Here is a 12,119-nt window from a genome sequence, read left to right as displayed (position 1 = left end):
CACAGCCCCTGAGCCCCAAAGGATAAACCGCCCCTGGAAGAATCTGTGCAGAGTGGCCTGGGAAACTCAGACCGCCATGCAGATCTCCCTTTGGAGAATTCTGAGAGAAATGTGTCGCCCTCTTGGAGGAAGGTCCCAAGGGCTGGCGTGTCTGGTACTGAAACAGGCAGAGCCATGGGCACGAAAACAAATTTCTGAGCTCATCTGATCCTCCACAGGTGTAAGATGCGGAGGCTGGAGAGGATTTGTCAATAATGGACCCACTGTCTGCTGCGTAATCATATTGTGGATGACACACTGCAAGTCACAGCTGTTGGACAACAATTCAGTTGGGTGAGGTTAGGGTGCTGGGCTGAGGAGGCAATGGCCTGATCCTGCTCACATGTTCTTGTCACCTCGCCATTTATTGTGCTACAGGCCAAGAGTAGGTGTAGAATGCTTCAGGGTTAAGGACTGTTAAAAAAAGAAGCAGGATCCCACCTGGTACCCTAACCACACCAAACTGAGTTGGATCAGATGCCGTAGTGATCACAGAGTTGAGGAATGACAGCTCACGTGACTATGAGGCATAACGATAGAATGTGAGATACAAGAGTTGGGTTTGCCATGTGAGGAGGTGAAGAGTTTTAACAAGGTCAAAAATCTAGGGAGCCAAAAATCTCAGCAGAAAAAAACAGTGAAGAAAAATCACAGAGGAAAGTATTAGTGTTTGGATTGGTGAAAGGGAGACGATTAGGGGAAGACTGATGGTATGTGTATGGTTGAGGGTAAGGTTAAAGTGTAGGTTAAAGTTAGGCCTATTGTTAAGGCAAGAGTGGGAAAAGGCACATATTTAGAGCATGCCACAGGGTTAGGAATAGGATTAGTACTAAGGTCTGAGTATGGGGTGGATGGGGGTAGTTTCAGGGTTAGTGCTACGGTAATTATGATGTTAGGGCTATTGTGGGGTTAAGAGCAAGGGTTGGAAAAAGGGAAAGCGTTATGGTTTGGGACAGTGTTAGAGACTTGTTTTCATGTACATCTGGTTTCTCAGGAAGAGGTGGTGGGTGTCTTCTACGTAGTACATTTAAAAAAACATAACGGATAGTCACTGTTCCTGAGGATTCTTGGTGCCTTATCCAGAGATCGTAGCCGTAAGACGTAAGCACTATGTACACAACTGGGGTGTGCACAGCAGACACTTGCATATTTCTCATGAATGGATGTAGGAAAACGTACCACAAGCAAAGGCACTGAATCATGGCGAGGCCGCTGTGTCCCTAAAAGTAACTTTGGTAAACTTTCATCCTGCAGTTTCCAGGTTTTGCACTACAAGGTTTGCTATGGGAAAAAACATGCTAAATTGAATAAAGTCACAAGTGACAAACTTAGGAGTAGATGTGTAGGTTACCTGAACTGACAACAAGGCCACTCTGTGATGATTAAAGAAAATCAGAGGTAGCAGGGCATGTGTTTAATGATTCCCGCTCTGTTTAATGTTGTTAATATAGCAGGTGAGGAGCTTGTTTTACTTACCCAAGTTAGGGTCAGTGCGACCTTTATCTTCTTCTGACCCGGGATGATCAATAACAATTACAGCCTGCTCTTCTGTCCTCAAACAAGAGTTCTTATTGGGAATTTGAGATCCTGGAGAATATAATATATATATATATGAACGTAAACAAATGGAAGTTAAAAATGTAAACAAAACACCATTTTAAAGAAGCAATATCCTTCGTGGGGAGTAACGAAGAACAAACCAAGGGCACAATTCACAGAACTAACTTAAGACAACATTCTAAACCTACTACCATTTTGGTATTCACAGAAGACGCTTATTCATTTTGGTATTCACAGAAAGCACTTACTCATTGATGAGTAAGCGCCTTCTGTGAATACCAAAATGGTAGTAAGTTTAGGATTTTGTCTTAAGTTAGTTCTGTGAATCGGGCCCCAAGGTTTTAATTTCTTTACATCTCAGGTGTTTGGATGTATTGCCGTAGTAGAGGGGGGAGATGGTGCTCATTCTTTTTTGGCCAGCTTTAAATCAGAAATCTTGAAATACTGTTCATCTGCTCTACTAAGGATGTATCAAAGTCACTTATTAATGATTCCCGTTCTGTGGAGGTCTCCAGTCTGAAGGACTGGGACATAGCTGGGAATCCAGACTGCCTCTTATGTGAAACTGTGACTTGGGCTGGGGGAACCGTGTGCATGTAATATGCTTTGTGTCACATAAGCAGAGGTTTCATGCCTGTTTACCTGTTTTCTGGCTGTTGTTTCTTTCTCTTCTGCTTGTGTTATCTTGATAGTTTTGATGTAGCGGTTCTTTTCCATTTTTTCCGAATACAACATCAGGTTGCGAAACTGTGTGATCTGCTGGGTAAATATGTAAATTCATCATTTCCACACTAAAACCAATTGCAGTTAGTCTCAATTTCCATTTTAAAACCTCTGCCACCATCACTCTCCATGTGATAAATACTGCAAAATAAATCTTAACTGTGCCAACAGTTCCTCAGGTTAGGCTTTTCCACATAAGCTTATATTTCTGCACTACTAGTAACATGCAACTTTCCTGAGAGAAGTATATCAATTCCTGCTGAAGTCTCATGGATGCCACTTTATTTCTCCTATTCCCACAAGCTTCTTTCTCTCTTCTCAGTCTACTTTAAACCTGAGGTCTCTTTTCCTACGTGATTCTGGTGCTCACATAAATATCTTTCCTGCCTCCATAGAAGTCTTTTACCTTGGGTGTCTGAGTTGCTCCTCCTTGATTTCTCACTTACTCCTCAGGATGTTTTCTTTGTTCCCTTTTAATGCCTCACTTGCTTGATTGGATATTTGTTTTGTTTGCATGGATACTATCACTCATTCTGCAAATCTTCTGTACAAACACAGATGTTTCAGTTGCTTCTCTGATGGCACAATTACTTGTACCACTGTTCTCCCGATGTCTCTGTTGCTCTCCTAGATGTATTTCATACAAGCTTGGTTGGACTACGCTCTTGCTTCCTCTGAACATGTCTATTACATTTGTGAATGTCTCCTTGCTGCTATATGCCTCTTGTTCCACCGTATTGTTCCTTGCCCCTTCAATTCGACCCTGGTCCAGCGTCTTCCAAATCTCAATTTTATTTTTGCTTACTCTTACATGTGATTCTATCTTTGTCTGCTTCACCCTATGGTAGTTCCAAAAATCCCCATCTACCTGATTTCCTCCTCCCAGGATGTATCTCTTGTTACTTTACTCCGAATGTTTTTCACAGTCTCTCTTTCTCCTGCTTTACTGATCTATTTTCTATCCATATACGCCATTTAGACTGCGAGCTCAGAGTTACCTTTGATAATAAATTATTGTGGGGAAATGGAAGGTTGGGCCTATGAATCTGTGACATATTGGACACTGGTGTCCCCACTAGCTTGTTTATCGTGGAAGAGGTGTGGCGCCGCGGCCAGGGCGACTGACGCTGGAATCTGGGGATCACGTTTCGATTCCCGGCTCCGGCGGCAGGTTAGCCCAGCACCATGTGACTCTGGGCAATAGCTTGCTTAATCTTCCCGACGGCCCCCAGCGCCTAGAGACCCTAACGGGTGATTGTGCGCTTTACAAATGTGGATTATTATTATTATTATTATTACGTCTGTCCACTGAACTAAATCTTCTACTGCTTTTTCATCCTTTCTGGTCATTCTCATACAGAAGTCTTCAGCCATGGCCCAATCTAACTTATGTTTTCCCCAAGCATTTTCAGTACGGCCTCTAGGTTGAATCAGTAGTTATTGTTTAAGTGAGTGTTCTAGATGGCTGTCATAGGGTGCAGTCTAGCCACATTTTTCTCCCAATATCCAAGCAGTATTCTGCATGACCATGTTTTTCCACGTCTAGGGCAGGAGGAGAACCTCTCAGGGTATATTTTCTTGATTTTTATATGAGGATAATTATACGCGGTGGACTAACTTTAATCCTGCATTACTGAATGCATCCCTCGCTTGAATACAAGCCTTTTTCCATTCAGCTTCTGTCATGGCTGCATGGATTTCACCCCCCACACTGCTGTTTCACCTTTAGGTGTACTTCTTTGCTATCACTTTTCAAAGGTTTATGAAGCAGTGAATTCAGCCTGCGCCCCTTTCCTAGGGTCAGTGGTGCCTCTAATGTCTGGGATCTCACATTTATTTACAAACTCTGTCCATATCTTTCTAGCTATCCTGGCCAACCTCCCATATTAGAGAAACAGGCCAGGTCTTACCCTAAAGGTCTCCTGCACCTCGTCAAAAGATACAAAGATCTTCCCTGGATATATCCCTGCTATATTATAGCCCCCTCTCTTTATCTGGCCACAGACAAGTGACTACTACTGTCTAAAGGGTTGAAACATCTAGAATTCTAGATCCCTGGAGAAGGGAGCAAGGACGTGGAGAGAGGATTTTATGTGAGGGGCTTCTCCCATATGGATCCGTTTAGAAATCTCTTCTGCCAGTTATCTTACTTCATGCACCAATTTGCTGCGTGCTGAAGCTGGGCGGCTATGTTCCAGATCAGGTAGCTGAGAACCCCGCGTCCCCTAGTCAAGTCTGCACATGTCTATTTCAACTTAACTTTATTTTGCAGCCCATGCCAGGAATGTATCTGGTTCCTACAGGTCCACCTCAGAATAGGAAGGTGTTCTGCAATATGTACAAACGCAGAGGAAGAAAAGTCAACTTAGCTAAGAGAACCCTCTCCTTAATTGAGAGTGGAAGCGAGTTCCAAAATTGTACGGATTATATCAGTCACTACACCTATATTATACGAATATTGCTTATCAGTTTTGTGGACAACTGGTATCCCTAAATATGTGAATTTAACAGTTTATCATCTATGTGCCAGTTCTGGAAAGCTTTCTAAAGACTTTCTGACAGCTACCACAGGGAACAGATTATTACTACCCCTTCTCATGAGCAGCGTACAAGGACTATCAATTATATAACGTCCATATGCTTACTCTTGAAAAGTTACGTATGCTTTTAGCGCTTCCTATTATATGTATGCACATGACACCCAACTGATTGTCTGGTTATCCAACTCTTCTAACCCTCTGGGTGGCACCTCTTCGGATACCCAGGTAACCCGGCCAATTCATTATCTAGGATGCCAGCTAGGAATGGGAAATTAGATTCCGATAAAACTGAGATTTTGCTGTTATCCACTCAGGTGACATCATCTATTCCTCTGAACCTATGGGCACCAGTCCTTGATCTTTAGCCACATTCTCCAGCGCTTAGATTTTGATTGACGGCAAACTCTCCTTACAAACTTTGGTAAATAATGTTGCAAAAACGTATTTTTGGCATCTTAAAATATTAAAATCACTAAAACCGATCATTGATCCAGTTCATCATGGCACACTATTGAATGGTTCATTCAAGTTCAAGTTCAAAAGCTTTTATTCGATTATTTGTACATACAAATCATACAAGCATAATAAAATACATAATTTATAATATTAAATCACCATATAGACACAAATAAGAAAAGGAGTAGGAAATGTGCAAACGGCTAGTGTGCAACAGTTAAAAATTATTCTTTCCCTTTAAAATCAACAAACTGTTACGACAATACAAAGCATTCATAGGTGTACAGACAGGAAATCGAAAAGGTTTACTTGATAGGCAATTTCCTGGCAGCTGTACATTTCGGTAAAATAATTCCGGTAAAATGATTCTGGACATTTTTAGACTAGCATAAAAATGATTTAAAAGTAAAAGAAAGGGGAGACCATACAGTACATACTGTGGACATCAATGAGTAAAATTATACCTTAATTACAAAGATTGATATAAAACTTGGAAACATACATATACAGACAGGGATGTAAAAGGTAATAGCAGCATAATACAATTCCTGGCAGCTGTATAACATGGGTACAGACAGGTACGTATAAAAGATTTTACAGTACAATACTTTTCCTGGCAGCTGTACACTTCAAAATGTTGGTGGCCAAAAAGAAACAAATATCCTCATTCTCCAGTGAGGATAATAGTGTCAATGCAGTTTTTGTGGTACGGATATTATACTTTATAAGAATCGGTTTAAGGTATTTTACCCTAAGGAAATGAAAAAATTTACAAAAAAGTAAAAAATGGCAACAACTCTGGCGAGAAGTACTGTCACACAGGCAGAGTGTCTCTGATCTGGCTTTCGGATTTGGGAATGCAACCAGATGGTGAACAATACCCAGTCTGACACGGGTTAATACATATTGGTGAGAGGGACGAGTCACGTACACAAGGTAAGGTTGAAACCCCGAGGTTAAATTCAGATCCTTGTAAAATTTCACGGTGGTTAAATTACCAAATATTTTATCACGCTCTGCCTTTTGAAAATTTAGAAACGTTGTCTTAATTTCTTTTTTGGGAATAGAAACAACCTCTTCTGGCTCAAGAAACACATCAATATTAAAAAGAAGAAGATACCAGCGGTGAATGTATCTCAACCACTGTATGCGTGAAGAGTGGTCCAAACCTATACAGTCAAGAATAATATCTTGAGTGAATCGAGTCTCTGGCTTAGCCCAAATAGAACGCCACAATAAAAGTGGTCGAACTGCTGCCAAGTCAGAAATAAACTCGACCCCGACCTCTTCGTGGATCAGTTGGACAGAGGCAGAAGGGGGGGACACATAACAACCTCCTTAAAAACTTGTTTTCATCCTTTTGTAAGGATGTGCCCTCACTATGGCCCCATACACCTGCCCCATACAGAGCAGAAGAGACACAACAAACATTATATATATTCATCATGTCTGGAATGCTTCTTGAGCCAAGTTTGGAAGCAAATCGAAAAATACTGCTAGTGGACCGCAGCATTTTTAATCTAATGGAGTCAAATTCAGAGGTCCAAGTCCCACTGTTGTTGTATGTAATTCCCAAATAGCAAAAGGATTTAACATGTGTCAATTTATCTTTATCCAGAAAAAAGGTATGCTTTGACTGTTTTGCTGCCTGACCGCATGACATAACATACGTCTTAGATTTATTCACTCGAAGCCTCCTAATTTGGATAAACTGCATAAAACTATCAATTAAACGCTGGAGGCCAATCTGTGTACGAGATAAAAGAACAGCGTCATCCGCATAAAGTAATAGCGGGACGGGTTTTCCTCCAATCAAGGGAGCGTCTGCTGGGATGTCAACCAAAGAACGGTCAACACCATTAATGAAGAGAGAAAATAAAAGAGGGGCCAAAACACATCCCTGGCGTATGCCCCGTGAGACTTTAAAAAAAGGGGTACATTCGCCTAGGGTGCCATAGCGGACTTTACAGGAGAGTTTTTCATAAAGTCTAGCTAGGAAATGGACGATTTCCCTCGGTGCCCCTGCTTCAAGCAAAACCTCCCAAAGAATAGCATGGTTAACCAAATCAAAAGCGCTGCTCAAATCAGCAAAACATAAAAAGAGGTTGCCATTTTTAGCCACAGTATATTTGTTAATTAAAAGGTCAAAATTTACACATTGATCCAATGTGCCCAAGCCTTTCCGGAAACCATATTGGACTCTAGTTAAAATATTTGAATCAGTTGCCCAATTTTCTAGCCTTTTGAGCAAAATCCTACTCATTACCTTTACAGAGGCGTCCAACAAGGAAATTGGCCGATAATTGGAAGCCTCTGATTTGTTACCTTTCTTATGTAAGGGAATAATGACTGATTGACCCCAAGAAGAAGGGAAATTAGTTTCTGCCGCACAATTGAATATCCTCACCAGGATGGGAGCCCACAAATCTGGTTCATCTTTGTATAAATCCAGCGGGACCCCATCAGGGCCAGGGGCCTTGCCTCCTTTGCTGTTAGAGATTCCTTCATGGCTTTCTTCTAATGTTCTTCCCAAAGGGAGAGGTAGCCAAGAGGTAAACTCAGGAGACGGTGACTCAAGGGATAACCCTTCTGGATTGAAGATTTTAGAAAAGTGACTGACCCAATCGCTGCATGCAACATATGATGTTAATTCTGGAACATCTTCTTTATTGAGAAAAGGACTATTAATTGTTTCCCAATAAAGTTTGCAGTTTTTGGTCTCGGCTGCTTCTTTCAACTTATCCCACGCCTCAGTCTGTAATACCTTTTTCCTGTTATTAATTGCTGTTTTATATCTAGACCTGAGGTGTTTTATTCCCTCGATATCACGTGGTTTAGTACCTAAAGCGTTCTTGAGTTCTCGGAGGGCAAGTATACAGGGTTTGTCAAACCACCCCTGCTTCGGACCACTATTGGATATCGGGGCCTTAGTAAAAATACCATCAATAATACTATTAATGGAGACAAAGTGTAGTAATAAGCAACCAGGGTCACTTTCTTTATCTAGACAGGAACTAATTTGGTTTTTACAACTGGTAAGAACCTCCTTCTGCTTGGCCTTGGAATTAGTTCCAGTCCATCTAATCCTTAGACCCTTCGGTCTGATGGGTACTAGGTCAGTAGAACACTTTTCACCTGAAGCTGATGGGGTACCATGGCCTAGGAGGGTAACACGAATGCTGTTATGGTCACTGAGACTTTCTTCATTTACATACAAGTTAGTAAAGTCTCCACTACTAGACAAAAGAATATGATCTATAAATGACCCTGCGTCCCTTCCTGTAAAGGTGGGGCATGTTATTGCCTGATTATTTATGTTACAGTTTAACAGGGTCAAGTCTAGTGTAACTAGCATGTTGTTTAATGTAGAACCGTAACTGCAGTGTGGGAAGTGGAGAAAATCCTCCCTCGCTCCCGGCCCCCCCCCAATGACTGCTCATAGCCGCTCCAAAACCACAGATATTCCCATTGGACAAATGGCAGGGCTGTAAGTTAAAATCCCCTGCCCAAATAACCTCAGCCTTTCTTTTCGAAATGCCCATGGCCTTGGCAATTTCCTTTTCCAGGGGTGGTAAAATATCTCCTCTAGTGGCATCAAAAATATTGTTGTAGAAATTTACTACAACTAGGTCAATACTCTTTCTGCACTCCACCCTTACTACCTGACTGTGGGTCCCAACTGTCGTACTACTTCTAACTGTACAATTACACAGCTTGCTAGACAAAAGCATCAAAAGGCCCCCCTTGGCCCTGCCCGAGCTGGATTTAGTAGCTTTAAGGCAGTGAGATGTGTACCCTTCAATATTGATATGGTCCAAACACCACGTTTCCTGGAGGAGGATTAGATCTAATCCCTCCCCAATAAACCTGGTCCAGAAGGGTGAACCTATTTTACTGGCAAGGCCAGCAATATTCCAGGAAATAAGAGAAAGTCCCGCAGGCTTACCAGTGTCGACGACAGTAGCCGACTCTGGCTGGATTACACAAGGTGAGGTAGGACTATCTTCCTGGAGGTTGATATCTGGGCCTAGTCTGGGGGTGACGGTAGATGTACAAGCATCAGGACTATCCCTAGTTAATGTATGCGAAAGTGGTATTGACGATGCCGCTATTGGGGATTCAAGAAGTGTGGGGAAAGGTATGGCTGGAAAAACACTCTCCATATCCTTATTGGTGGTAGTGAGGTTTGAATCTGAAGCTTTAATAAAGCTGAGTCAGTCTACCTCATCTAACACACCATATCTGTTAGGATGAGCGAATTGTGAATACGAGGGATCAAGAGGAGGAGGCAAGTCCTGCCATGATTGTTGCCACTGGGGTTTAACAGATTGTGGGAACTGAAAAGGTTGCTGCCACTGATGAGCAGACTGATATAAAGGTGGTGGATAATGAGGAGGTTGTTGCCACTGAAGACTAACATGGTGTGGAAGAAAAGATGAAAGATGTGGTGGTTGCTGCCAAGGTTTGATGGTATGTTGCGGGGGATACACAGACCCTCTATTACTTGGGAAAGTAGGGCGAGAAGGATTTGGTCTTGGTGGTATGGGAAGAAAGTAGGACAAAGGGAGTGGATTAATTTGGGTAGCAGGACCGCTGTTGGGTGTATTACATATGTAGCTGGCTGCCCCTATATCCCTAAAGTTAACTGTAATTACGTCCCCTACTATTGTTTTCTTACTCCTGCCCACCCAGTCCCCTCTACGCACAGTAAGAATTTCACCACTCATATTACTAGGTAAAGGTTTGTGTAAGTGGAGCCACTGGGCGCATTTATTTCTTAACTCTACAAAGGTTTCTTTTACTCCCTCCTTCAGTGGGGGAACAGCTGTCAACACAACCACAAAAGGGGAGACTTCTGGTGGCAGGCTGATTGACTTAAAGCGTGCCTGCTTTGGCTTAAAGCCTTCAGGCTTGTTTGTAGAGAGAGGAACTGAAGGGTTGATAGACTTTCCTGCGACATCTTTTGCTTGTGAGGTAGTAGTTTTATTTCCATCAACAGAATGTTGATAAGCCGAAGTAGAACCCACCACCTTCGGAGTAGATAGGGGTGGGGGTTGGACAGAGTTATTCCCTGTTTGGGACAGATGTAGTGTAGCTGGATCCCTGGAAACTATAGTTATTTGTGCATTATTTGATGCATCTTTAGAGAGCTGGACACAAGATAAGCACGTGGGGACTGCTTCTTTGATCCCTTGTGGCTGAACAGACCCTGGCCCATTCGTCTTATTAGGCCATTTCGAGTGCATTAATGACGTGAGTCTGTCAAGTTTTGAAATTAAAGGCTTAATTTGTGCTGCTATTGTGGCCTCAAGGTCCAGTTTAAGATCTGTTACCATATTTTGAACCCAGCAGGGTATACCTGGCACCAATTGCGGGGTAGGTGATATCAGGTTATGATTCCTGACTTTAACTTTAGGTTTTTCCTTAGTCTTGCTCTTGGACGTAACCTTTAGAGGGATAGTAACCCTTCCCCCAGAATCAATAAGTACAGGAGCTGTTTCCATATCAGTTGGCCCATCTAGACTCGGCTCCGCTTTGCCGGGTGACTGACAGGCTTCTAGGTCTGGGGTAGCCTCAAGATCGACATAAGACGGATCCGAGTCAGATTGGGTAACTGACATATCGACAGCATTCGGTACAGTGATTGCGCCAGCGGTGGGCAAGGATAAGGGTAAGGAACAGTTATTCAAGGGCTGCTGGGAGGGTGATTTAGCATTTGCAAGAGAACCCAAAGACGAGCGCTTAGCGTTCGCGAGATCCAGGGAGACTCTTTTTTCCAGCAATACAATGCTTTTGTCGATGGTCTCATTCACCCGTGAAATAAAGAGATCTATGGGTCCAGTCACCTGTGCTACCGCCGTGGCTCTTTTAGTACAGCTTCTAGTTCTGTTGCGCATGGCTGACATCTGTGACGCAAGGGCAGTAGAGGATGGTGATATAACTGGGAGGCGGCCACCAGTGTTTGAGGAAGAGATAGAAAACACAGTTCCGCCTACCTTGTCGATGAATTAAGGGCGATAAGACAGGGGTTCAGGGCCAGGGCCGTCCTCTGCCGTCCTTGAACGGCCTTAAACGGCCCGCTCTTTGCCCGGTCTTCGCCCCGGCCTTAGCCCCGCGCGCGTCCCGCGTGCGCGTTGCTCTCACTGCCTATCAGGGGGAAGAGCGGAAGAAGGGGGCGGGAAGAGGACCAGCTGCGGCCGATCAGCGCCGCTAAGCACGCTGGTCCTCGCAGTCCCGCCTCTGTCCTTGGGGTCAGCTACAGTGTCCCTGGAAGCGCGTTGGTGCTCCTATGCACAGTGTAGACCCAGGAAGTGGCTCCTCAGCAAGGTCTCTTGCCTGCGAGCGGCACCCGCGAAGCGGGGGCCGCGAGGCGTTGCAGGGTGTAGCAGAGTGGCCAGAAAGGTGGACGGCAAGCAGACGAACAGGCAAAGGACACCCAGCAAGGTTGGTGTTCATTCATTTAAGGCTTGAATATTGGAATGCCATTTATTTAACCACTGTAGCCTGCTTCCTTCATCAACTTCAGGTTGTGCAAAATGTGAAACCGTACTGGCAAAGGCAGAGTCCGTAGTCAAATACAGCTGAGTCTCCATTTCTTCCGTACCTTGCCTACCTTCACATCTGCTAGATGCGCCTCTAGTTAGTAAGCTATTGCTATGGCCTATAGTTTAAAGCATAAGTGTACTCTATATATTTTGACAAAGTCATGAAGACCTTCAATATCTAATTTGTCCGTATATTGTATGACCCTAAGGATCCGATTGGTATGGCCTATGCTGGTTTTGGGAACCACTGTAGTCA

The 12,119-nt window shown here is 43.4% G+C and overlaps 1 protein-coding gene across 2 annotated transcripts in view; it reads right to left on the bottom strand.

Moving 5' to 3' along the window:
• LOC144768747 (uncharacterized) overlaps nt 1–12,119 on the bottom strand; it is a 221,637-nt gene that overhangs the window by 148,177 nt on the left and 61,341 nt on the right. The window contains exons 4-5 of one of the 2 annotated variants that reach the window (XM_078652635.1): nt 2,242–2,358; nt 1,516–1,626 (exon numbers count right to left, since the gene is read on the bottom strand). In XM_078652635.1, coding sequence (XP_078508761.1) covers nt 1,516–1,626; nt 2,242–2,358 — 228 coding nt within the window. The remainder of the gene's footprint in view (nt 1–1,515; nt 1,627–2,241; nt 2,359–12,119) is intronic. The other variant, XM_078652636.1, reaches the window with a different exon arrangement.

Source organism: Lissotriton helveticus, chromosome 7, assembly GCF_964261635.1.
Source record: "Lissotriton helveticus chromosome 7, aLisHel1.1, whole genome shotgun sequence".
NCBI classification, from domain to species: Eukaryota; Metazoa; Chordata; class Amphibia; order Caudata; family Salamandridae; genus Lissotriton; species Lissotriton helveticus.
This window is presented reverse-complemented; position numbering and strand designations above follow the sequence as displayed.